Source organism: Crocodylus siamensis, chromosome 14, assembly GCF_052110815.1.
Source record: "Crocodylus siamensis isolate JL-2025a chromosome 14, ASM5211081v1, whole genome shotgun sequence".
Classification (NCBI taxonomy): Eukaryota; Metazoa; Chordata; order Crocodylia; family Crocodylidae; genus Crocodylus; species Crocodylus siamensis.
The window spans coordinates 1448625-1476243 of NC_143408.1; the positions used below are offsets into that span (position 1 = coordinate 1448625).

Sequence of the window (27619 nt, forward strand, 5' to 3'; positions counted from 1 at the left end):
CGCGCGGCGTGTGGATTGGGGAAGAGGATGAAGTTTCCCAGCAACCTCTGCGCGCCCGGCCTGACTGGCTGGTAGGGGGAGGAAGCCTCGCGAGATCTCGGGCTGAGGGGAAGACTGTGCGTCCCATGAGCCTCTGCGTGCCGCCCCCCGCCCGGGCCCTGTGGTGGCGGCGGCACTGACATGGCGGCGGTGGCGGCGGGCGGCTCGGGCGGGGCGGGCGCCGCGGCCCCTCAGCAGCCCCAGGCGCCGCCGCAGCCGCCGCCGGCGGGCGGGGGGGCGGGTGCTGGCTCGGGGGAAGCAGGCGGCGGCGGCGGCGGCGGCGCGGGGCCCGGGCCCGGGGCGGGCGGCGGCGAGTCGTGGTACCTGGCGCTGCTGGGCCTGGCCGAACACTTCCGCACGTCCAGCCCGCCCAAAGTGCGCCTGTGCGTGCACTGCCTGCAGGCCGTGCTGCTCCGCAAGCCGCCGGCCCGCATGGAGGCCCGCACGCACCTGCAGCTCGGCTCCGTCCTCTACCATCACACCCGCAACGGCGACCAGGCCCGCGGACACCTCGAGAAGGCGGTGAGCGGGGCCGTGACACCACCCAGCCCTGAATTGTGGGCCCTGCCATGACGTGCGAGGGAGTGGATAGACCCCCCCCCCGGCCGGGTTTTGGCTCGAGCTGTTCCAAAGGCAGTGTAGGGCATCTGAACAATAGTAAAAAGTTCTTGTAATATGTCAAGAATAGACCTAGACACAGCCCTGCTGTCATCGTTCCTGGTGGGTTTGTTCCTCGGTGCAGAAATAATCCTAAAATTTCATGAACGTCCATCTTTGTGGATGGTTTTTACCTTGCAGGGCCTAATCGGGTGCTTGGAGGAGGTGGTAGGCGGAGCTCCATTTACCCAGCCGCCCCTTGGGGTTACTAGGCAGGATGGCCATGAACTGCAGGAGAGAAGGTTTAGGTTAGACATCAGGAAAACCTTCTTTATGGTCTGCAATGGGCTTCCAAGGGAGGTGGTGCTCTCCCCTATCTTGGATGTCTTGCCTGGCTGGGGTCGTTGTCCTGCAGGGGGCGGCGGGTTGGACTTGATGACCTACTGAGGTCCCTTCCATTGAGGGGCGAGGCAGCTGCATCGTACTTCTCAGATGCTGAAGGCTGGAAACTGCGAGAGGGGGAAGAGCAAGGGAAAGAGCCTTGGAGGGACCAAGGCAGACAAGGTTATTTTGCATAGATGCTATATCTTTTATCAGAGCAGCTCAATCATTGGGAAAATTGTTCTTTGTGCCTGAAACACCCTTCATGTGCCTGACAGCTTGCAGAGAACAATTTTTCCAGCCTATAAAAGATACCATGTTTACCCAACGAACCTTGTCTGCCTGTGTTTTAGACCCGCAGAGCTACAGCCAGCAGCCCTTGCTCAGACCCAGATCGCTCTCACTTTCAGCATCTCACATGGGTCGCGCAGGCAAGATGGACCTGGTCTGACCCAGTAAATGGCAATTCTCGTGTTCAGGCAGCTGTAGCTCCTTCCCCGCCAGCCATGACAGCCTGTGGGTGTGGGAAGTCATGGGGGTTCATTCCCCTGGGGTAGATGCCCCTGTTTTTAGGGCCCATAGAAGGTAGAGGCCAAAGAAATCAACAGCGAGGGAGCACAAGTAGGCCTCGGGGCAGTTCAGTTCAGTGACTCCCTTGGTGTTGCCAGCTGCCGACTAACCTGTCGTCTTCTTTTGCAGTGGTTGATATCACAACAAGTATCCTTTTCCAGCTGCCTGGTCAATAGCCAACACTCAGGGGCTTCATCAGGATTTAATGCAGAAAGCTTTTGCCAGGAAAACAGGCGGTGCTGGTTCTGATGGGACTGGGGCCTTGGCTACACTGCCAAATTAAAGCTGGGTACAAGCCAGCACATCTTCATGCACTAGCTTTATAGCTGGTTGGCTCTTTTTATAGCTGGAAAGTCGTTTTTATCATGTGATGATTATTTTGGATGTGTGGCTGGCCTGAATTTATTGTGCGATTTACCAGTTAATTGCATAATGTATGTAATGTGTAGCAGGGGCCTGGTAGATCTTGTAGGGAGCTTTGCCTAGTTCCTTATGTGTGGTCTGCTCCCTCAGCCTTCTTGTAATTCATGTTGGTGTTCGGAGCAGGCTGTGGCAGGGTAATGTTCTGTGGTCGCAAAGCCTGATAATGACTTAACTCTGAGGCTGCTAGATTCCACAGTTTGAGGATGTCAAATTTGAAGCAGCGAGCCTCCTGTCCGAACTGTATTGTCAAGAGGTAAGCATGTTAAGGCCAGTTCTAAATCATGTTTGTTGACTGTAAGTGGATTAGCTCTAGAGCCAAATAGTCATTTGCAGTGGTGCTGTACCTCCTTTTATACCGGAATATCTGTGTAAACTTCAATAATGATATCTAGAAAACATTGAGCATGGTCACACTTAAGCACGCTGAACTTCACACATAGTAATATGGGATAAAATTTCCAAAGTGCTTCATTCTGTTAGGCTGTGCTAGTTCTAAAGAGTTAGTTAGGCCGTTCTGTGACAAAGTAAGTTTATTTTCTCCTTATTCCATTAGCAGCAGTGGAGACAAAGGCAGGCCAACTGTTTTGGTGTTTCTTGGGAGGCTTAAGTTGTATGCCTTTATTATTTTGTGTAAAACTTCCTGAATGGCGTGGAGTTTTTTCCGAGCCAAAGCAATTTGCACCATGTAGGATGTGTGTTTCTGCATACATAAAGGGTGTAATGAATGCAGTGAATAACTTATACACTTTTAGAGGGCTGAAGAATGTGGTCACTCATGTTGAATACTTGTTTTCGGTGTTCTTTTATTGTTTTAAGACTCTTGGCTCATTTAATTCCTCCCCCCCCCTTAACCAATGTGGACTTCTTGCCTTTGTTACTGAAAGGTTTTTAAACAGTTTGTTTTTAGCGTTAACCGTAACTTAATATTTCTGTTTCAGAATTCAGTCGATGCAGCAAAGCCTCTGTTACGTAAAGCCATCCAGATTTCACAGCAGACTCCTTATTGGCACTGTAGACTACTTTTTCAGCTTGCAGTAAGTATTGTACAAGGCTTACAGAGCTTCATGAAGGACCGTGAAGATGATCAGAGGGATAATGTGGCTGTAAAATTTCTAGTTTTTTTTCAAAAAATGAGGGGATGTGTTTAGTGGTGCGAGGAAGGGCTCAAACGTGATGTGGTTCTGAGGCTGGAATCAATGCAGCAGTGCAGTGAAACTCTGATATGTTTTGTTAGGGATTATTTGACAACATTCTTGGGATTGGGACGTGCCATTCATGTTTTGCTGTCTTTGCTGCTTCTGTCCCATCTCTTCAGTGCATGCTACTTAGCTTTTCATTTTGATATGATATAAGGTGCGTCTTGTCTTCACTATCCAAAGAGTTAACAGACAAGGCAAGGAGTGAGAGAGGCTGGTTAGAGTGCATTTGTCAACGATACCTTTCTGGCGTGTGCCTTTTCTCTGCAGCCTTCCAGAAAAGCCTTAAACAGTCAGACAAGGATTATTGAGAGAATTAGTTTTTCTTTTGAGGTACTTCCCTTCAAAGTAAACTTGACAAACTTTATCTTCTTGATGGATGGTTTACACTCATTTCTATTCCTTTTCTACCGCCAGCCTGCAAAAACTTAACTAAATGGGGCAAATTTCATGAACTGAAGTTGTTATACTCCTTTGTATTTTTGAGCTGTAGTTTCCCTACTAATTAAGGGAAGTGCTTACTTTACAATGAATAATGGCTGTGTACTTACAAAACATAACCTCCTTGCAGAGCCTCTGCATAGTATTCTTCTTAGAAGCCCAAAAATGGTGTATATTTTAGGTGGATTGTTTACTCATGGTTTTTGTTTAACCAGAGGGCCTGCTGCCTTTATGGATTGGTTTTTCAACTAGAATTTGGAGGAAGTTGCAGAAACTAAGGGTGCTTGATGGAAAAACTCTATACCTCTTCTCTTCCTCCCTGGGGTGCTTGCCGACTTTACTTCCCAGGCTATCCCATGGAACTGCTCCATCCTTTTTTTTTTTTAACTGCATTTTGGTTCAGATTTGATGAGGGCCAGCTCTACTTTGTTGCAACAACCTCTGATTTTAAGTTATGTTTCACATCCATGTGAAAGATTTCCTCTGAAATTTTGAATAGCTTGAATAATCAGCAAGAAAAGATTCCAGAGGAAAAGGGTCTTTATGTTCATGAGAGATGTGAAGAGGTCTTGTACACAGTCCTGTTGCTTAATCACTCAACATTCAGTTATTGCAACAGGAGTAACAGCATCAAAAATGTGAAAATTATTTGTGGCTTTGTCCATAAAAAGTGCTGTGTGGAAAATTTTAGTGAGTTTTCTCTCTTTCTCTCTCCTTCTTTAGCAACTACATACACTCGAGAAAGATTTGGTATCTGCCTGTGACCTGCTAGGAGTGGGAGCAGAGTATGCCCGGGTAGTAGGATCAGAATATACCAGGTACATGTTTCCTTCACTTCATGCCCAGAAAAATATTTTTTGCTTGTTCAAGCGTATACAGAGGTTCAGGTAATATGTAAATCCTGCACTATCAGACCAGTACTTCATGGGAATTCTTTGTTCTGACTGTAGATTCCATCTGAAGCAAGTGTTTGCTTTCTCTTACAACCAGCAATGCGTGCAAAGGCTTTTGGAGGATATTTTTCAATGTTTTCTTGTTTGACACCCTGATCCCCTAAAATCTCCCTACAGACTGTGGTTCCCCTGTACATGGGAGCCTTTTGCAGCCTCAACTAAAGAGACAGATATTAATCCTTGCACAGTGATCAGACTGTTCTTTAAGTCTGCTCCCCTTTAGTTGTGCCAGGGTTCTTGTTGCTGCTTTGAAGGGGGCCTCTGAGGAAGAGAGCACCACATATCTCCTGTCAACGGGCCTTGGATGTTGTGCAGTGTTGTTGAGATGTTGCCACTGCTGGGGTGAAGGACAGCATCCATCCAGTGCATGCAGTGTGGCACAGAGCAAGGAAGGGGGAACTGACCATGGCCCCTGCACTCCAGCAGATGGGTCACGGTGTGGCATAATGAATTTCTTGGTGAGGTCTCATTTGAAAAGACCTTTAGGTGGCCTGCCTGATACTCAGCATACATTTGAAGTGGGGAGAGCTGAGTTGATTCTGTCAGAATTTTGACCTGTTTGCTAATGTAAGTGGGAGGCTTAAGCCTCCTTGCCTGTTTCTTCCAGCATGTGTTTCTTGCTATAGCTCTTTTTTTAGCAGTCCACTACCCTGAATTTTTGCTTTTGCTTATACAGTGTTGTTCCTTCTTAGAAATGTTACAGGGTTTTTTTGTTCTATTTTAGGGCACTGTTTCTGCTCAGTAAAGGGATGGTAAGTTCATTATGTTAAAGTATAACAAGTTACTGTTATTTACTTAGTACATACAGAGCACAGAATAGTGTAAGGCTATTGGTCTTAAAATTAGATGCTTGGTTTGAAAGTCTTTCGTATGCCTACTACCGTGTTAACCAGGTTCTGCTTCATTCTGATAAGAGCATGGGGTTGATGCATACCTCAAGGCACCTTTTAAGGCTGCAGCATTCTTGGCTAGTTGCATCCCTCTTACTTGCTCCCAGCAGTGTAGCACTTGTTGCTTCATGGAGAAAGGATAACCTTACTTGATTATAGTAAAGTTATTCCAGACCGAGGTAATTGATTAGAATTAGCATTGTAGGCCTCCTTTTATTTTTTAAAATTCAGGATGAGAACTCCAGTACCATAAATTGGCCAATGCTATAAAGAAATAAAGGGGGCGGGGGGAGGAGGGGTTCCTTACAGTAATCCCTTTTTCCCCATAATGAAGTACCTAAATAAACCAGCTTTCAGGTCCTGAGCACTTAGCACTTTCCCTGTGCTTGTTCAGCACAGAATTCGTAACTAATACTTCTCTTTCTTTGGTTTAGCTTCTTCTAATGGAGCGAAAGCTGCAGGAAGTGCACCCGCTCCTCACTCTTTGTGGGCAAATAGTTGAAAACTGGCAAGGAAACCCTATCCAGAAAGAATCCTTACGTGTGTTCTTCTTGGTGCTCCAGGTGACACATTACCTGGATGCCGGGCAGGTGTGTGAGAATGGCAGCTCTTAGCAATTACAGTTGGGGCATCTGGGAAAGTTTCCTGGCTTAAAAGCCTGCTAACTTGTAGGCCCCATCACTGTATCTTGCATTTTGTTGGAAATAATGTTGAAAATGTACAGAAGAGTCAAGTGGATGAAAAGGCTTAGGGATTGTTTTGTTTTGTTTTGTTGTGGGGGGGGGGGGGGCGGTTGGCAAGAAACCTAAAATTTTACTTATTGCATGTAGGGAAAATCAGGTACCATGAGACTATCTCAGAGGATCTAGTGCTGTGCATCTTGTCTTCAACTGAGTCATTTACCTCTAGGTGCTTTTTTTTTTCCCCCTGTCATTTTAATAACTAAGTGCCACTACAGTTGGTTCAGAAGTAAGTAAATAGGGAAATCTTGTTTCCCTGTAGGTATGTTACTAGTTACATGGCTGCTTTGCTGAATAAATACAGCTTTAGTTACATGGAAGAAATAGTTTCAGAATGTCAGCTGTTGGGCCCTACCCCTTGGTTCATGACATTTTAATTTCTATCTAGCATCTAAAATGAAACAAAGTGAGCGGACAATAAAAAGGCACTAACGCTGATGCACTCAGGTACACTCAACACTTAATCTGGTACATTTATAATACTTCTACTTTTCTTTCATACATGTTTCCTATGCCCATGGAAACCATAGGTCATGGTCTGAAATATTCCAGCTGTATAGCTGTTTTTCAGACTGGACTTTCCAGGGGATTCATCTCTGCAGGGGTTGAGGATAGGTTATTGGAATACAGCTAGAAGGCCTGTTCTGCAGCATGTTGTGATATTGCTGTAATAACTTATGCATTAAACTCAGCTCTTGCAGGCATGAGTTATAGTTTGGCACATCTGCTGAACTAAGTATTCAGATGGTGTTCTCTCAGCTGACAGTTGCCTACATCTGATACTAATAATCTTTCTCAGGTAAAAAGCGTGAAGCCATGTCTGAAGCAGCTCCAGCAGTGCATTCAGACCATATCAACTCTGCATGACGATGAAATTCTACCCAGCAACCCTGCTGATCTCTTTCACTGGCTGCCCAAGGAACACATGTGTGTGCTGGTCTACTTGGTAAGCAGCTGTTTTACTTGTGTATCTGTTGCTAGCTGGTGAGAGTGAGATGCTGGATGAATGTGCTGCACCATTCTAAATGAAGGGGAGATCCTCTTTTAAGAGCACGATCCAGTGTGCAAGCAAGCTTACTTCTCAAGTGGTTGTGTAGTTTGTCATTGCTCTATATGGGCTGAATGCACAGTGTAGAATGAAAGGAGTTTGTTTGGCTTCCTGCAAACGCATATGTTTTTCTTGTGCTTGATTCTTCATAAAGCGGAACTATGTTGTTCATTCTGTAAGCACAAATTACTGAGGTCAGGGTGTGGGGGTTTACATACCTTAAAATAGTCAGTAGTTTGTAAATGTGATTTGAAAGCATTGGCTAGGAGAGTTTGCTGTCCCCCTGCCCTGTTCTCTGCTTAAATGCATTGTCCTTTTGCAGTATCCAAGTACAGTGTCCTTTTGTTTCTAGACACCAGAGTAAATCCTAGCTCTAGCTACAAGCAAGTATGAATCTGAAGCACTCAAATTTAGTTCTGCTGATCACAGGTTGCCAGGTGATATGCCACAGTTGGCATTTGAGGACTTTGAATAGCAGTGTCTAGGAGACTTGGAAGAGCAGTCAACACCCTCAGATGACATTATAATGGTAGCATCATAGTTATTATGTAAGTGTTCACATTTAGCAGATCTGCAGTCTAAGCATGAGGTCTGAAATCTTGATGGTTTTTAGAACTTTTGTGTCATTAGTATTAACAAAGTATAATTTGAAATTAATGGCTCATGTGTAATGAAAAATAGCACATGGTCTGCAGAACCTATGACAGTTTTTTCATTGCCTTCACTTAGGTTAATATTTGAAGAAGCTCCATAAGAAATCCTGAACAGGACTATATCAGTACACAAGCTAAAGAAAATTTAGCTCATATTTCTGGAGTTATGTTGTTTTTTTTTTTCTTCCCCCCAGGGCTGGCAGTACTCTTTTGCTAAAGTGAACAGATAAGACAATAAGCTATTCTGTTTTTTTTAAACAAACTAGATTCCAAATTGTTGACATCAAAACTCAGTTTGAACTGTCTTCAGTTCTGGAGTTTGGCTCTGGACTTTCATACCCTTCCTTTCAGTAAAGGTTTGTGGGGTTTTTTTCCCTGCCTTTCCTGTGCTCTGTGGCAGGTGACTGTGATGCATTCCATGCAAGCAGGATACCTGGAGAAGGCACAGAAATACACGGACAAAGCACTCATGCAGCTGGAAAAGCTAAAAAGTAAGTGTGGAGGTTAAAACTCCTGGTGATGTGTATGGTTTATCTCAGGCTGACACAGCGGTGAAGCCACACCAGTCTGCTTGCTGAACAGACTCCTTAAAGCTCTTGCTGTCTTTGGGACTAGTTCTCTAAAAACATTCAGAGGATTAATAGCACAGATGTAAGAATCCTTCTTTTTTCTGAGTCCAGAAGTAGATTCTTTTCCATACAGACTTACTACTCTACATGCTGAATTTGGATAATACAGAAGTGAATTTACCAGGTTCTGACAGTGTTTCAACTGTTTAATGGAAACTTGAATGTCCTGATCAGTTGTATGTCCAAGATTGCACTTACCTGGAACAAGGTTGTGTTTCCCAGGGGTCCAGCAACATAAAGCATGGACTCCCATTCTTCACTCCTTAAGAGATGTTCTTTAAAAACATGTTCATCTCTTCTGATGCAGCTTGAACAGTTGATGGCCAGCCACTGACACGCATGGTTCAGCAAAACTTCAGCATAAAGACCTCTGTGCAGAAATCATTGTGCCAGAGTTTTTCAGACCATCTGGCACCAGAGAAGCTGGTTACTGTAGTACCTGGATGGGGGTTGTTAAGGTGTTAGTGCACCGTTTAACTTTGCTTCCTGAACTATTTTCATTCCCTCTTCAGTGTTGGACTGCAGTCCCATCTTGTCATCTTTCCAAGTTATTTTGCTGGAACATATTATCATGTGTCGGCTTGTCACGGGACACAAAGCCACAGCATTACAAGAGGTAACACTTTACTCTGATCTTTTCCCCACTGCTTTAATGTTTTTGGACATTCACAAAACTTTGCAGTAAGAATTGTTAAAAATATGGAAGTTTCATTTCCTAACAATGCATTCAAGCTGTAACTGGAATCATAAGCAGTGTCTGTGTAATCACTAACATGCATAACAATGTCTGGAAATCTTCAGCGGGACATTGCGGGATTCAAGGAACCTTGCCAATAATCCCTGTTCCTTGGCTCATTTGAAAGCACTTTAGTTAAGAAGGTGGGGGCTTTCAAACATACACATCTTGCTAATTAATGCTCAGAAGTAAACTCTTAACATTTAATCCCTGATCTTCCTTTCTGATCGTCTCCCTACTCCCTGTCCCTCAGACTCGTGGCTGGAAGTTTTCTTTAACACTTCCCTTTCCATCGCTTCCAGTTTAGGCATATTTTGTCGAAAGATGCCTGTGCTTTTGCAGATCTTTTCTTTCTGTCCATCCAGTTTTCCTTTCTCATTGACTGACTGCTTTCACCTTCTGTTGTCCTCTGATTATTTATTCAAAATGCAGTTGCTCTGATTATGTCAGTCCCCTCCTTGAATCCTAACAGTGGTTCCTCCTCTCTCTGGTCCTGGATCAGACTTTCTTGCTCTTGCCTTTATTCCTCATCTCTACTCTTTTCTATGTATTTTTGTCATAATTTCACTCTTCTTTCCTCCTCTGACATTAGTACCAACATGTTTTTTCCTTTTGTATAATTCTTCCCCTAGTGCCTTGCACCTCCTTCCTGCCACTTCTTTATTTATAGGATGTGGTCTCAGAATTAGTCTCCTGCCATTTCAGATCCTTTGGTAAATCCCCCTGCTGTTGCAGATAAGAGTTTGATACCTGATAATGGTTAAATAAAAGAGTTTTTGGCAATAGTTCAGACCTTTTTACTAAACACCCGCCCCTCCCCAATTTCCCACCTTTTGTTTGTTGCGTTCTGTCTTAGATTGTGAGCAATTTGGGACACAAGCTATCACTTCATGTGTATGGACAATGCCCAGCATGTGGTGGAGCTACCAAAAAGGAAACAACTGAAAACCAGCTGGTGCACATATGCCTGTGTAGAGAGCAGTGTGCATACAGACCTGTGTGTATTGCTCAGGGTGAAGCAAGTCTGGGCTCTCTTGTGAAGGTGCCAGGCAGGTTAATGTAGACTGGAGCTAAGGCAGCAATATGCCAAATGGCTCTTAGCATTCAGGCAGGTGGGGCCTGAGTTAGCACAGAAGTAATAAAGAAATAATTTTAAATATTCTTCCTCTAACAGATCTCACAAGTTTGTCAACTCTGCCAGCAGTCCCCAAGGCTGTTTTCCAATCATGCTGCTCAGCTACACACGCTGCTAGTAAGTATGGACTAGTACTAGTGAACTCTGGCTTTTGCATGCCACCAAAGTGTCACCTTAATTGTTTTAGATGATTGCTTGAGGTGTAACAAAGCAAATCTTAGCCAGTAGTTTAGACTTCCACTGACCAGTAGAATCTCATGTAATAATCTTGTAAAACGCTTAAATTACAGCTACCTACCTTTTATGCTAACCTACAGTAACTTCACAGAATGAGAGTGACGTATTTAAACTCTTTCTTAAATGTAGCAGATGTGTGTGTGGTAGCACTTAACATGAGAAACAAACATGCAGAAAATAAACTGTGCTTTAGGCAGTGCACGTTGGAAACAGACTAACAAGCGCTAGATTGATTTTTGTTGTGGGTAGCTTTGGTATTAATAATGCTCGGTGGAACAGTGTCTAAGGAAGAATGAACTTTACAATAATGTAATGGCGCAAAGCTGGTATTGCTGCCCTTTGTCAAGTGTACCAAACAAAATTAAAGGTCAATTTTGTCCTGGTAGATGTTCAATTACTTTCCTGCTACTGCTCTCTAATTCCAGGAGATTGTGGACAGCTTTCCTTGTAGGGCTCCAATTTTGCTAGTTACTAGGAAGCTTAATTCACAAGGTGTTTTCCCTTTTCAGGGACTCTATTGTATTTCTGTTAATTGCATGGACAATGCAGAAGCACAGTTCACCACAGCACTGAGGGTAAGATGTATTTTTAAGACTACTTGCTATAGCACTGCTGAATCTTTACGAGCAAAGAGGTAGTGTAAGAGTGACGTCATAGCCATGATGACCTGAGGCAGTGCCTTGCATTTGAAAGCTTATCTTACTCTATCCCAATTACATAGTTGGTCCAATACAAGATACCACCCTAAAAAATCCCTGCTGGTTTGCATAAGAGGGAGGAGGCGGACTTGCTTTCAGTTTCACTGTGGTCTGTCCTCCATTAACCTTTTTACAGCAGGTCATAGAAGTTCCTCTCTCTCTCCTTGCATTATTCCTCATGAGATATAGGCAAATATTTGGGGGGACAGATGTGTGCAGAACCAGAGTGCTTTATTAACTTTAATCAGCCACCTATCCTTACTAGAATGGGTTGTTGTGTACCATTTGAGGCAAGGTCAGTGGAACCAGTGCTCAAAGGGCAGTCAGCGTCCATGCCCATCTATGCTGAGAATATTTTGGTATGAAGAGAGACTTAAATAGCAAAAAATAAATTGTAAAAGTTGGTGAAGTTTGGCATAATTATAAAGAAAGCAAAAGTCTCAAGTTGGGAATGTGTGTAACTGCCATACTTATGTATATCTTGCTCTAAAGGTTTGCATCTTTTACAGACTTGTAGAGGGCAACATTTATTGAGTTTGTTAAAAGCCTGCAGATGAATGCAGTGTAGAACATCTAGTTGGCTTGTGTTGTCTGAGCTGAGCTATTCCTTTATTTGTGACAGATGTAAACATGTTACTTGCGAACTGCTTCAAGTGGCATCAGTTACTCATTTTGGTGTGTTGCTGTTATAAAGAAATGCAGAGTGAACCAGTTCAGTGTTGTAGGCTGGGATATTTTTATCTCACCATGGTTATGCTGTGGTCTTCTGTTTTAGCTCACCACGCATCAGGAATTGTGGGCATTTATTGTGACAAACCTGGCCAGTGTGTACATCAGGGAAGGCAACAGGCATCAAGAGGTATGTGACTGACTTCTGAGCCTGTGAGAGACCTGAGCATTTATAAGAAAGCTTTAGTGCAGCACTTTGATTATTCTTTCCCAGTTGTTTTTCTATAAGAGGGGAAATTTCCTACTTGGTCAGTTTGGTGCCATTTAATATTACTTAGAAGCTGAGGGGTGAGTTGGCTCAGTGTAGATCACTAAAGCAAATGGGAGTATTCTGGATGCCACAGCGAGGTATGATCTCACTGTCTGAGAACGCCAGCGGGAGCCAAAAATGTCCATGTACTAATCCCAAGTCTTTCATCGGTTCCACCTGTGATCGGGAACCAGAAATTCCTTCTGTCCATTTCAGATTCCATCTACCTAAGAGTGATTTCTAGATTGCTTGGATTTGATGAGATGCAATTAAATGTTTGTTCAGGGAACCAATTAATCATCCTCCCAAAGTAGCTTTTATTAAGTACATAACAGTGTATAGCAGCATTTCTGCCTTCATTTTTTCCATGAGGCACTTGATGCATCTTGGCCTTTGTAGTTACATTTTAGAAACAAATACTTGCAAGTGTTTAGTGTCTAGTAAGCAAATTGTAAATGGTCTGTTTCAATAGGCAAAAAACCATGAAGCACACTGAATAAATAAAAAATTGTGGGGAGTGAAAATACTAGTCAGTGTCAATAGTTTTGGTTAGTTTATGGTTTTTCTTAACTAGTAAGTTGGTCACCTTTAGGTTGTAAAGGGGACAACATTGTAGAAGTGAAACCTTTCCAGGGAAGGCTTTGAGGTTCCAGATAATATTTGCTACGTCCAGGAGGAGTAAGTTCTTTTTTTAAACTTGATTCTGGAGCCAGAATTGACCTCTTGGTCTTGTCATTATTTTGAAAATTCCATCTTGTGATCTAGCCAGTCGCAGCAAACTTCTGCAATGTTTATATAACGTTGCAGTATTCTGTTTGACGTGGTGTTCCCATTATGCTGTTTGTTTCCAGTGCTGTAAGCTAATGTTTGCTAGAAACATTTTTTTTTCCTTTTTTTTTTTTTTTCCTGAATTGTAGCTTTACAGCTTGCTGGAAAGGATAAATCCAGACCACAACTTTCCTGTGAGGTAAGGATTCTGGATATCTCCTTGATGCTGATGACTTAGGAGGGTGGTGAAGCACTGGAATAGGTTACCCAGAGAGGTGGTAGAGTCTTTTTCCATGGAGGTTTTTAAGGCCCAGTTTGACAAAGCCTTGGCTGGGATGATGTAGTTGGGACTGGTCCTGCTGTGAGCAGGGGGTTGGACCCTGAGGTCCCTTCAACCCTCATTTTCTATGATTCTGTGACTTCTGCCTCTTAATGTTGAGAAAAAGCATAGCATACAAAAGCAATTGGCTTATTGCAGGGAATGGGTTTGAATGCATCTTAAATATGATTTTTTTTTCTCCAATCCTTGACACTGACAAATCTTGATTTTTGTCATTTGACTATGACATAATGGAAAATAAATGCCTAGAATGTACCTATATAATGTATCTTAATTGCTGTAAAAAGCCTGGATTTAAACACATTGCTTTGTCCCCAGCTCTCACTGTCTCCGAGCAGCAGCTTTCTATATCCGAGGGCTTTTCTCCTTCTTTCAAGGAAGGTACAACGAAGCGAAGTGAGTTTTAAGTCAAAGAGGGATTTTTTTAATGTAGAAGTTCAAAATTGATGCCTTTTTTCAGACCTGACAGAATTCTCCCTTGGATTTAATCTGGCTAGTTTCATAATTAAGGTTTTATCAAATGAGGCAGACTTTATAAATTGGCATGTTCCCAATTATTTTCTGCTTACAGCTGTGAACTTCTGGTAATCACAATTCTAAATTCTTGTAAAGGACTTTTTTGTCAGGAGATAAACACTTTACAGAGGAAATCAAAGTTTTCCCCATTATACAAATGAAAAAAACTAAGGCCAATGGTGAAGTGACTTGCCAAAGGTCACCCAGCAATCTCATGATAGAGCTGGGAGCAGAGCCAAGATATCCTTGTTCCCTATTTGCCTCGTGACCTACACACCCTACACACTTGTTTTTTCTGTACTGGTGTCAACTTGTTGCATGCTGCAAAGACTTCACTATTGTTGTGAATGGTTTCTCTCTGTTCTGTTTTGTAGACGATTTTTGCGAGAGACACTGAAAATGTCAAACGCAGAAGACTTGAACCGATTAACAGCCTGTTCTCTTGTACTCCTTGGTCACATATTCTACGTGCTGGGAAATCACCGGGTAAGCCTATACAGTCTTTGGTGTTCCTACTGGAGATACTGGTTTCATTGTCATTTACCAAAACACTGGCAGATTTGGGAAATTAATTTATATTAAGAGTTCCACGTTTAGCATTATCCTGCCTAAAGCTGGCAGCGCATTGATTTATGAATTTTTCAAGTTGTCATTTGCATGTTTAATGATAGATTGACAAAGCAGTGGCGTTTGTTACCCTATTTTAGAAGCTTGGATTTCCATATTGTTTAAAATCACTTGAAAAGAAGATCTTAGTAAGCCAAGGCACTATAATTAAAGAGGATTATTTTGAAAGGGGTTCCAAATTCCCATCCTCATGGGAATTGTTTTGTTTTAAAATCCTTATGCAGTGGCAGAGTGGTACATGACGTATTTTTTTTTTTCTGTTGTACACAATATAAGCATTTGGTCACTGTCTTACTGCAGAAAGACGCACCATGTTCCAGCCTGATAGTGGCTGATTCATTGGTCATTCAAGTTTTAAACTTGGCAAGAACCAAAAGTGACTAATTTTTGTATTTTGGAACAGTCTTTATGAATAGGTCACCAAATTTAGTTACTGGTCTTAATTGGCCCCTCCTTTGGATCTAGTTCTTCTCTCCATTTGTCCTCTTTCATTCATCTTTAGCTCTTTCAGGTGCTAAAGAGCAGTGCGCGTTCACTTTGATTTCCTAGCTACAGAGTCACAATCTGAGTCCTTCTCAGTGGCAGTATAATACACTGCTTCCCATACAGTGTGTAGGCTACATATTGGTGTGTGCAGTCCTTTCTAAGTAAATCCTCCCATCTGGTGCTTGGATTTAGTTTGTTGTCACAAATTAGGAACAGATTAAATGAGTAAACGGAAGTTCTCAACAAGGATTTTGCATGAGATGGGCTGTTCCAGTCCAGGCATGGCATCACTTGTCATGTCTGGTTGCATTGGTAAATATTGTGCTTAGTGGTTCATACTTAATGAATGAGAACAGCATTAAGAGCGTGGATAGCTGGCACGTGAGGAGCATTCCAGGCCTTGTAGTTAATAGCCTCATTGAAACTCGTCACACACATCAAGTTCTAGAACACTTGTGTGTCTTCACAAGAGGAAAAAATGTGGACGAATAGGAGTTTTGATCTTAATATTTGTTCTTCACCAGGAAAGCAATAACATGGTAGTCCCAGCCATGCAGCTTGCGAGCAAGATCCCAGACATGTCCGTGCAGCTGTGGTCTTCTGCTCTTCTGAGAGGTGAGCTGGCAAAGTGCCCATGTTGCATTGGCTGGAAAAGGAGCAGGAACTGAATTCTTGGGAATTGTAAAGAAGGATGGTGTTTTGGGGAGGAGACTTCTCAGTCCTAATGCTCTCAACAAGGAGGACAGAGTAAATGTCTTACATGGTCATTATCTGGAAGACAAGCAGGAAGGATTTTTTTCTTGACCAGAAATGCTTACGTTGGAACTGCACTGGAAATGGGTACTGAGGACAGAGCGTCTCTGCAGAAGGAGCAAATTTAATGGTCTGATGTTGGACAGAATTTTGTCCAGATTCTCAGAGTTGAGCACGTGTCCAACTTGACTCTTAAAGGAAATACAGAAAGTTCTGAGAACTGTGCTTTGAGAGAGAGGGTCCCATTTAAAAGGCGTCCTGCTGGGCATACAGAATTGCTGGTTACTTCTTAAAGCCTTGGTTGTCTGTGGCACTGACAGTGTGAACAATGTAACAAATATTTTCTAGACTGGCGCACAGACTCTGAACTGTTTCTGCTGTCAGTCAGTTGGTCAGGCAGGTCTTACTTGCTTGGGAATAACACCTCCTTTCAGCCCTTGTCAGGTTTTGTTTGTTTTTTAAAGGAGCAAGGTCAGCCTTGCAAGTTGATTGATGGTAGGAACAGTTGGGAGACAGTGCAAATGGTCTGAAAGAGTGGGAGGAAATATTTCTTCAGTACTTCCTTTCTGGCACTTTGGGAAAATACAGCAGCTTTGGTGGCAGGAGTGATAGTCACTAAACTAGAGACGGTTACTTTCAGAGTCAGATGAGAGTCTAAGATAAAGAGGTGAAAGTAAACTATCAGGAAGAGAGAAAACACAGTCCACTGGCAGAATAGAAGCTATTCCTAGGTAATGGAGGTTGCCAAAGGGAGTTCCTAGAGCCCCTTGATCTTTGACTGGTCTCAGGTATTTTGGATTCTGAGAACTTCCCTGCATGCTTTGTAGTTCTCAAATCATGGGCAGTCAGTCATGTTGCTGCTGCTGTTGTCTTGGGAGCGCTGTGTAAGAAGACTGTGGAGAACACCGTGGATAGCGTAGGAGGAGCAATAATCTAACCCAACGTGGTTGATCTGGTCCTTGGCTGAAAGGCAGGGGCTAGCCCTTTTGCTGGGCTGAGGGGACAATCTGCTTAAAAATCCTTTCTGTATGTAGCTGGTGTGCACACAGCATCCCTTTTTGCCAGGCAGTTGCTATGCTTTGTCCTGTCCTGTGTTCCTGATACTGCAAGCATTTGGTTAAGTTTCACTTAGTTGTTTCTGCCACTGTGAATGAGCTTTAATAAATAGTGAGGGGGGAGACTGTTGGACCACATCATACATAAATATTGCTTAATTTGACTTGCATAGGCCCCAGGATGCTTTGTTCAAATATTGACTAGCTTCTTGGCAGACAATCAGTGTTAATGCTACAATTGATTTCTTCTCACTGGAAAATAAAGCTGCAACTCTACCCTTTCCCAAGAACCCTACCCTGCAGCTCCAATTTAATATAAGTTGTCACGTTTACAGTGAGTGCTGTGTTGCACATTAAACACGGCAGGTGAGAGAGGCTGGGCTTGCATTCTCCCGTCTTCCTGCTGCTTTGGTTACAGATTTCTTCCAGGCAGCTGAAATACTCCTGCATTTGTGCACAAATTGGAGTGTCAGTGTAAGGGGTGTCACTGGCCCTTGAGATGGACTTGATGTTTATCCACAGACGGGGCACAGCATGTTGGTAGCTTCTCCCTGCATCGTCCCATCTGTGGACCCAGACTTATTCTCTGTGGCTTGCTTAATGGCCAGGACTGGAAGTGGCTTCCTAGGTAAGGTGATCAGATCACATCAGGCAGGCACGTCCCATTGTGCTCGTGAATGTATACAGGGCTTCTTGAAACCGCTTAAACAGTTTGCATTTTGCCACTGCTGTTGGGATGCTGTGACCCAATCTCACTGTGCTGCTGGTTAGAAATCTCATTTCTGCCCTAAGCTTCATGTCCAGTTTATTCATTCATGTGCTGTACTCTAATAACTCTGCTCCTCCCTCATGTTGGCCCCTTCTCCAATGTATGGAGAGCAGTTGTGTCCCACAGTTTTGCTAGGTAACAAAGTCAAATGTTTTGGACTTCTCCTGTGAGAGAGGTTCTCTATTCTCTGGTCGTCCTAGGAGCTCTTCTTTGCACCTGTTTCAGTTTGAATTAATCTTCCTTTCACATGGCTGACCAGACTTGTACCCAGTGTTCAGCTGAGGTATTACCAGTGCCTTGTACAATTGCTTTAATTCCCTGTTCGTACAGGAGAAAACCCCTCATGATATGCCCTTGAGTTTTCATTTCCCTTTTTCTTGGCCACAATATAGCGATGGCTCATGATCTGCTAATATGCCCAAGTCTGTCTGCCCTGTTGTTCCCTGCTGAGCCCCTGTTTACAGCAGGAATTCTTGTTTCATTAGTTGCCATGTACATGATGTATAAGTGTCCAGTTCTTCCCGATTGACATTGTGATCCTCCTCTGCATCGCTGATGCCTTGCAACTTTGTGTCAACAGATGTTTCATCAAAACCCTTTTCATTTCTGTGCCAAGGTCACGGAGTAGACTAGGTTCCAAGGCTGATCCCTCTAAGTTTCCTCCAGCCTGATAGAGCCCCCATAGAATCATAGAAGTAGGGTCGGAAGGGACCTTGTAGATCTTAAAGTCTGACCCTCCGCCTGGGCAGGAGAAAAGACTGGACTCAAATGAGTCCAGCCAGGTAGTCATCAGCTTATGCTTTGTCTTTGCTGTTGCCAGTTCCTTGCGCTGTTTCTGTGTCTCTCATTCCCATCTTCTCTAGTTTAATTTCCTGCTTGGCACTGGATCAGGTGCTTTCACCAAGTCTAGATAGATGAGATGTACTGCATTTTCCTTGCCTAGAAAATCCACTATCGTATCAAAGAAAGACAGTAGGTTAATCCCAAATGATCTATGCTCAGTAAGTCCGTATTCCATTTTGTCCCATTTTTCATTTATTTCTAGGTCCTTAGTTGCATTTTTTCCCCTCCAAGATGTGTTCTCAGGCACTGCAGTTACTTCAGTGTTGAGGCTCGTCTGCTAGTACGTGAATGCTGACCCTGGTAATTTATCTCAAACAGAAGTCAGCTGCTTGGCAGTAACATTTTTTTTTTGTCACTAGTGACCTGGATTAAGTTTTCCCCTTGTGTGTGGTTACAGCTCTTTCATGATGTGCTTCTTTCAAGGAGAGAGCAGCCACCTTGAAACAGGTTAAAGCTCTTTGCTAATGGCTTGTACAGAGAGGCCCTTCCTGGGTTAGCATGCTAGAATGTGAGAAGTTGCACAGAAGTGAGGTGAACGCAATGGGAATGTGCAATGGGAATGTACAGTTCTCCCAGGTTCTTTATCTTGGCATACTCATCCTTGGTAATTTTTCAGGCAGATTTAATTAAGGTGCTTGGCAAGCTTTATAGCTAGTAAAGTATATTTACTGTGGGAGGCTGCTGCTGCCACCTCAGGTCTCTGATAGATTATTTAGGACTTTCTTTTCTCACTTAAGCAGAGATTTGGACATTGTCGTGCAGTCCACGCCTTTTCCTGTTCCCTCTACCCATCTCACACTGGTCTCTTCCTCTCTAAGTGTTCATAGTGTTAGCAGGGTTTAGGGGGAGTATCTTCTTCACACTCAAACACCTTCCTATATATCTGCTTCCATGATTCTCTTTGGAAAAATGTATTTTCTCTTGCCTGTACAGCTTCATTGAACTTCAGCTTTGTTTCAATTATGGAACATGGTTGAGAGAGAGAGAAAAGTACCAGAGCTGTCATATGCTGAACTAGTATGGCTTGCTGTGTTGTCTATTAGATACCAGCAGCAGCAGTACAGGCACCTGTGCTGAGTAAGTACCAATATCCATTTTGACTGGTACTTTTAGGACTGGAAGAATCTTCTGCATCAGATGAAGTACTCGATGTTGAAGATCTTTTTTTTAAACCAAAAGTAGGGCAGCACAGAGCATAGCATGGGTTGCGTTTGCTGTTTAGAGGTAGAAGGGAGATCTGGCAAGTTAGGCAGAAAGTGAGCTCTGATATTAGGGAAAGCAGAATGTGGAGTGGGCAATGCCAGGAGCAGGGTGTTTATGTGGCCGTGACTGGTCCATTCAGAAGTGCCAAAAAGAGACTAGTGACATGTGAGGAAAGACCAGCAACTGGCAGGGGCTGGGTGCCTTAGCCTCTGGGTGCAAATAACCTTCCCCTGGTTTGGGGGCAGGGAGCTGCTGTGCTGCACCACACAGTGTTTGTCACTGCTTGAAGTCAAACCCACGTGGTGTTTGTCTGAATGTGTGAATTGAGACTGTCTGAAGGCCTTTGAATGATCAGGTGTTCAGGGCAAGGCAGCAGTGCCTGTTGTGAATTCAAACAGCACAGTTCTGGAGCCCCACAAAATTGGGATCTATACTGAAAACTCACAGCTTGCAAAACCAGCTCTGCTGCCAGAACCACGTTGTGGCTTGCAAATATAATGGAGACCTGCAGTGCTGCCCTCTCCCCACAAGATGGTGCTGTAAACCCACTAGACTAGACCCTCCTTCCAAAACACAGGAGGGATGCTTTCTGGTCTGCTGAGAAGTTTGCCTGTGGCTCCCTGCCGAGGTATTGACCTATTGTCTGCATGGCTGAAAGTTTAAAAAAAAAAAAAAAAAAAATCGGCTTTGAGGAGCATGCAGTTGAAGACTTTGGGGAAGGGGAGAGAGGTCCACACAACAGGACCAGTTTTCTTTTTCTGTTTTTCTTCCTATTGTGCAGAGTCCATAGCACAGAAGTCAGCATGATGTGGTTGCTGTAATAATCCTACTGCATGTGTTTTTAAACACAATTGGTTCTAAACGGTCTCAAATCTGTCTGCTCTGGGATGCATGGGCATGTTTTCCCTGGGGGACCACTGGAAAGGAGTACAAGGGGGGAGAGTAGATGGCATCAGATGTAACATTAAGGAACACATCCAGGCCTTGGTCCAGTTCTGTCTAACGCCAGCCTTTCCATTAAGCAGCTGAAGTAAAAGCACTTGCAGTACATCTTATTGCCATAGACATTATCCCCAAATACATCAGAATGAGTCGCTAACCAAGAGAGGGGGAGGGGGTTTTGTTACTGGCAGTCATTGACTTTGAACTGGCCCTTGTATCCAGCTGCTCTTCTCAAGGACTGTAGCACCAGTATTAGACTGCTATTTAGAGACAAACTCTTTACAGGGAGCAGTCCCTTCATGCGAGTCTTTGGGTTGAGTGTTCCTCAGAGATGTGAGTTGGGAAGCTGCTGGTAGAAAAAGGATTGGACATGAGGCTGTATATGTGACCAAGGGGGCGTAGAAATGCAGGTCTTGAACTAAGGGCTGTCTGGGTCAGTTGGCCATGTAAACTTGCTTGCCACAGTAAGTGATCATACCCATTAGGGAGGGTGGTATTTTCAGCCCTCAATTTTGTGTCAATTTGAAACCAGTGCATGGACTGTCGATAACATGGGAACATATCATGCTCCCTCTCTTCCAGATCTGAACAAAGCCTGTGGAAACGCCATTGATGCTCACGAGGCAGCGCAGATGCATCAGAACTTTTCACAGCAGCTTCTTCAGGACCATATTGAAGCTTGCAGTCTTCCAGAACACAACCTAATCACGGTAGGCAGCCTTCCTTCTCCAGTCGGGTATCCTGTGTTAGAGCAGCATACAGTCTGGCTCCAATAGCTGGCTGATTTTTGTTTTGGTTACAATAACTTTCAACAGCAAGATGATGATGAAGGTCTGCCTCTGCTGTGTCGCTGAGGGGTGGGTATCCTGACTGCCTTGTACAAAACTATCGTTTTCAGATGCACTGCTAGAAATACTGTTGTTTTTGACAATTCTGCTGCCCTTAAATTTTAATTATCTGAAAATATGTTTTTTGGAGCCACAGTAGGTTTTAGTTTAATCTCAAGTTTTGCCTCTGTACACACATTGCTATAAGCTGTACCTTTTTCACTTCTTCACATTACTATCTTTCCACGGTGAGGTGCACTTCTAAGAACTAAATGCAGATTAGGCAGTGTAAAAGGTCTTTTAAGTGGAAGCCAAAGAATAGAAGCATTTGCATGACAACCTAATTTTGAGTGTTTTATCACTCTCAACATGTTCTGACACCTTGAATTATGTTTGAGAGAGGCAAAGTCTTTCAAAAATCTTACAGCTAATTCACTCCTGGGCTTTGTTGTGTTTCTTTGTTTTGTTTTTTTTCTTTTTGAAGGGGGGAGGAAAGGAGAGGAAAACCCGATGGTCGGAAGAAAAGTTTTCCTTGCTTCGTGTGCAGTCAGTCCCTTCAGAGATTTCCCAGGGGTGGGAATGTTTGAGATGCAACCTCTTGTTTATAAAGATGCCCACAGCAACTGTGTGATTCCCAGGTGCATGTGTATATAAATATGAATCCAATCTTAGATGGCCCAGATTTCAGCAAGAGAGCTGTATTGATGTTCAAGCTTTTGATGTCTTTTACCTCCATTGCTGGATTACTTGTAATCCAGGCTAGTTGAATACATAGAATGGAAAAAGTTAAAATACAAAATTATAAATTTGTGCATCTCAGCAAATCTTGAAAAAAGCAGAACTGAGGAAGGGATTAAGGTGAACAAGAGGTGGAGGCCTTTCTTTGAGTTTTTAATCTTGGTCATAACAGACGTTTAAAATTAAATTGGATCCAAGAAAGAAGGGAAGTAGTCTGTGTGAGAGACAGCGTTCTAGTAAGGGGGGAGATCCTGAAGTAAGAAAACAAACCAGGCCTTGACCTACCTGATGTACAGCTCTTCTTGAACAGCTCATTTTTGTTACCTCAAAACAAAAAATGTTGCATGGCCAGCTCCTCTCTTGTGACCTTGGCTGTGATTTGCCCCCGTTCTGGTCGTAATATAGGATTTTCACACTGTGTGTTGTCTTTCAGTGGACAGATGGACCCCCTCCTGTACAGTTCCAGGCTCAGAATGGACCCACCACCAGCCTGGCCAGTCTCCTGTGAGAGAGAAGCTACCAGGACAATGTATAACAGGAAACAAACAAAGCCAAAAAAGGAGAAAAGTTCACGTGGAAAAGTTTTTTCTGCAGAGAAAAGATGGCAAATTTCCGTAGTGCAGACCTTTGTAGAGAGGATGGCTTAAACCCAGCATGCATTTCATACTCGCAAAGTGAAAAGGGCATTTTAAGCTGCTTTTACCTAGTGTGGGAATATACAACTAGCGTGTGTACATACATCCTGGTTTTAATCTGTTCTCCTTTTATTCAGAATTAAGGTTTAGACAGAGAGATACTTTTCTTATTGGTGGAGTTTGTTTTAACAAAAATATATATTTTCACAAAAGATGAAGAGAGCTTGCTTTGATTATAAAGCTGATCACCTGCGAAACATTTAACCCTAGCTGAAATGTGCTGCTTTTTGAATGTGCTTTCTATGCCCCCTCTACTCCCAGGAGCAGGTGGAGTGAATTGTGACTGACCATAGGGTACAGCAAGCTTCAGAGCTCAGTTCCTGCATCAAGTATTTGAGTGCTGGAAATGCAGTCCCATGATGAAGGTGATTAGATCAATTTGTTGACTCTTGCATGTTGATTTAGGGGTAGTCCTTCATGAGTGCAGGAGACCCTCACCCAACCCTGTGCTGAGGGGTTTGGCTTGCACTGCCGCCTGAGGGGCAGGAGAATCCATTTTACCTCCTGGATGCAAAGGCCTCTTTGCATCACTTGTATGTGGGGTACCACCCCACCCTCCCAGCTTCTCTGGCAGTTTCCCACAAGGTAGGGCAGGACCATGACCCCACCTAAGTCCACTACCTTTGGGTGATGTGCACCGATGGAAGACTAGGGAGGGAAAAATTCCTTGGTTTCTGCTTGTTCCTCACAGGGGCTGCCCAAGTGGGAGAGGAAAGCACCTTCTGTCCTCCCCACTTCATCCCAAGAGTCAAGCAGAATCAGTCTCTCTCTCATTCTGCTGAAGAGAGAAGCAAAATATAATGTATATCTTGGAATAAATTCAGCCCCCAAATTCAAATTCGCATATCTGCCTGGAGGAGAAGCTTAGAGCTGGCTAAAGCATTGTGGAAGCTTTGAATTTCCAAAGTTTTCCATGTTAGGTGGCTTCTGGTTTTGCCTCCTTTTAGAAGCCTGTTTCTGCAAAAATGTTCTTTCCTTCTCCAGATGTGCAATGCAGCTGTCTGTCTGAAGAAGAGGGGGAGAGAGCCCCAGATTGTGGCCTCTTCCATTCTGCAGAGCTTGAGAATGGTCAGGGTTGTAGATGGGAGACGGATCTGCGTGGGGGTTGGTATGCAATGTGGTGGAAAGCTCACTAGCTCACAGGGCTCAAGAAATGGTTTTTCGTGTTGGCAGATCTGTAAATGTCATTGAAGAAAATGTCTGTCTGTCATAGTGGGAATAACAGGGGTCTTCTAACCAGATGGGTACTGTGGGCTCTGCAGGCTTTTAGGTGATGCTAATAATTTAGGGGCAGGCCTTTGTCCCTGAAATCTTAATGCTGTTTCATTTTGTAGGAATGTTTGAGCAGTCTGTCTCAGGGGGTAGTTCCCTTCAAAGACTAGCAAAACGTTATGCCGCTGCTTTGCTTCTTATAAGCAATATGACTACTGAGTGATGTGGAAAGGACAAAGGTCCTGCCCAGGTAATAGGCTGAGGTGTGTTCCCTCTGCTGGCCCAGCAGCAGCTGTGTAGAAACCCTGGTCTTGGAGCTGGAGTGATGTGACCCCAAGCAGGTTTCAGGCTCCATTTAGATCTACGTTAGGGAGCTCTGTTTTCTCCAAACTTGATAGAGAAGAGACTTTAATTTCAGGCTTGCAAAAAAAAAAAAAGGGGGAAAAAAAGGGAAAAAAAGAAAGCTTTGTGCAGCTTGCATCTCTTTACTTCTTTCCAGATCTCAGAGGATAATAGCGTTTCTGGGAGTTGTGTGCTGGTGGTACATTTTAGGTATTTTATGCAGATTGGAGCCCTATGCTCCTAACAGATCATTGCAGGTAGAAATTGCTCTGTGACGGTTGGGACCACGCTCATTTATCTGTCACCTGGTCTGAGTGGCTGATGCTGATGTGCCCTTAGAACGCACAGAGGCTTATGCCAGCTGACTGTGGGGCACTCAACTGCGTGACTTTGAACAACAGCACTGCCACTTAGTGCTGTGCAGCACTCCCATGACAGGTGCCAGCGGGACAGGGCTCCACATAAGACTGCCTTGGCAACAGCATTACAAGCTAGTGGTATAGTCTCAGAGGGTCTGTCCAGATCTAGGCAAGTGCTGGCATTTGATAGGATTGCCACAAACTCGTCAGAACATGGACATTAGTAGAGCTGGCAAGAGAGCAAACAGTCATTTTGTATAGATCCCATAGCTGGCATGGCCAGTTGCCATCTGGATTTTGACCAGGGAGACTCAGAAGTGACCCTGCTCCTGAAGATGCCCACAGTCCTATGTAGGGGTGGTGAACTCTAAGGTTGTTTTAACTCTTGGGCAGGAAGCAGTGTCTCTTCACACCCCTACACCCAGCTTTTCAAAGTGCTTGGTGCATACCCCAGGGTAGATTCCTCACACCAGATATTCAAAAGAATTCAAATCCCATTGTTACACTAGACAGAATAGCTATTGTGGTGGTCACTGCTCAGAATCGGAGCTACTTGGTGCTGGTGTTTTTTAGAAGCATGGTGCTAGCTGCAGGTGCTGGTCACTGGAGTATCCTGTGTTTAATGCGTCTTGTTTTAGGTGATCAGTGCTTAGGGTTGGACGGAATATATTACGAAGTGGGATGGGAGGATGCACAGCCTCTGCTGCAGGTAGGGAATGCTTGTGTTTTTGTTCAGAAACTGTCCAAATTAGTGGGGGGGTTTTATACATGTCTTCAGAAAGAGGCACAGACATTTCTCCTTCCCTCCTACGCTTCTGCCAAACATACTCAGCCCTTACTTTGCCCATCATGTGTTCATGCAACCAAAAGAAAATCATTTAAAAAGTTTAGGCAAACTATGCACCCCTCTGGACAACTTACTAGAGGATTATGGTTTGTCAGTGGTTCAAGGGAAAGGTCTCCACAGAAGCCAGGCATATTCAGTAGAGGTCAACAGGTAGGTTGATCATGTCTAGAGAAGCAATCTCGAGGTATTGGTATGTAAAGTTGAGCAGGGTTCATGCAGTATTCCATTGTAGTGGCTGCTTTCTAGTTTCTTGTTGGCAATACCTTAGTGCAGGTGAGTTGCTTTGCAGATCAAATCCCTCTGTGCTCTTTCCCCATGAGGGCAGACGTGGTTTGGGAAAGACTGCAAATTTGTGCTGGCCTGTTACTGGTGTGCATGTGCTTCCCAGTCCTTAACAGGAACCACTGACTAGAAATTGTAGCTAAACTTCTTGTAAGGTCATGGACAACAACTGGGGGGGTTCCTAGTCTATGACTGGCTAAACTGCTGCCTCTGCAAGGGAGGATGGAGCATCTTGTCTTCCACTCTCCTTGGGACAGCAGTGCCCTTGGTCATGTCTGCTGACAGCTGAAGTCACCAATCATACTGCTCTCTTCCAAAATCACCACCCCCCCCTTGCTGTTTCCTGCACCAAATTTCACAGCTTGTGTACATTTGAACTAACCTGGTACTTTTCTGTCTCTGGATCCCAGTGTACATTTGTTACAATGTACAGTGCTTTTTGACTATACTTGTATATTAAATTATTGAATAGTTGTTTGCTTTTCAGAACTTTTTTTATGTAGCACAGATTTGAAATGAGGATCTTGTCAGTGAAGTTCTTCCTAATTTTAATGTGCATACAGTGTCTTCAGTCATCTGTATGTGAAGTTGAACAGAAAACGTCAAGTTTACAAATAATGTTTTCCTAAATGCTCGGTGTGTCCAGCTTAATTTGAATAACACTTCATATTTCCAATTTCATGCTGTCCTTTAATTCTCTGTATGATGCACAAAATCTTTTTGAGTTTCTTAAAAAATATTCTTCTGAAAACGATTTGGAAAACTGTACAGTTTGTCTTTAGCATTTTTAAACGAATAGTAAAACTTAAACAGAAGCATTTTACTCATGTAGATAGTGTAAAAACTTAAATATGTATAGAGAATACAATCTGAAGAACAGTGTGTGCCTGTTATACTTCATTTCCTGCAGTATGAACTTCAGAGAGGTTTGTATACATGGGAAAGACCATTTAAATTGGCTTACAATTTTTTTTGCAGGGGGAAGATGTATGGGGGAGAGATGTGAACTGTAGCCCCCAGTGTGCATGCACACAACATGATACCATGAGCAAAAAAATCTATGTTGGAAAAGTCAAATTAGAGCCTTGAATTATGCACCTATGGACACACAGCATTTGACACAATGCTAGATTGTTTCACTGTTTGGATTTCAATCAGTTTTTCAAGTTACCCAAATGGGATAGTTGATCTTTTTATGATATAAATTCTAATTAATGTTGCATTTTACTTAAATGTACAAGTTGCTGACAAAACTCCCTAACATGTTTGAGTATGTATTAGCATTAGTAACGTGTTGCGGTGCGTGCCACAGTTGTGCAGCTCTTGAGTGGAGAGGGAAAGCAAATCCATGTTTTGGTCTGTACAGAAATCTTTAATGAAATCAGCATGTGAAATAACTCTCATCTGTGCTCTTCTACTGTCTGTTTTAACAAGTGTGTGTTTGCTGCAATGAAACTTTAATGATATGTCAGGTGTGTACAATGTGTTATTACATGTTTGTAGTTCTTCAGTAGCAGGACATGTACCCTCTGCCAGTGCTTTTTATCCCAAACTGTAAATACTGCAACTCATGTAATGAGACTTAACCTTAGGCATTAGCTCGTTGTGTTGGTTCTTCTCATTTTCTATGTTAGAATTTTTAAATAAAGTTCAATTTTGCCTTTTAATAA

The 27619-nt window shown here is 43.4% G+C and overlaps 1 protein-coding gene across 1 annotated transcript; it reads left to right on the forward strand.

The window, feature by feature from the left end:
- Positions 1-165: 165 nt before the first annotated feature.
- Positions 166-27619, forward strand: MAU2 (MAU2 sister chromatid cohesion factor). Its single transcript, XM_090027274.1, has 19 exons — positions 166-561; positions 1717-1734; positions 2198-2263; positions 2949-3044; positions 4371-4465; positions 5325-5352; positions 5925-6080; positions 7030-7176; positions 8332-8422; positions 9073-9176; positions 10471-10548; positions 11178-11243; positions 12142-12225; positions 13263-13312; positions 13772-13849; positions 14344-14455; positions 15607-15697; positions 21230-21357; positions 22646-27619. The coding sequence occupies exons 1-19, from the start codon at positions 181-183 to the stop codon at positions 22718-22720; spliced, it is 1944 nt and encodes a 647-aa protein (XP_089883400.1). The 5' UTR covers positions 166-180; the 3' UTR covers positions 22721-27619.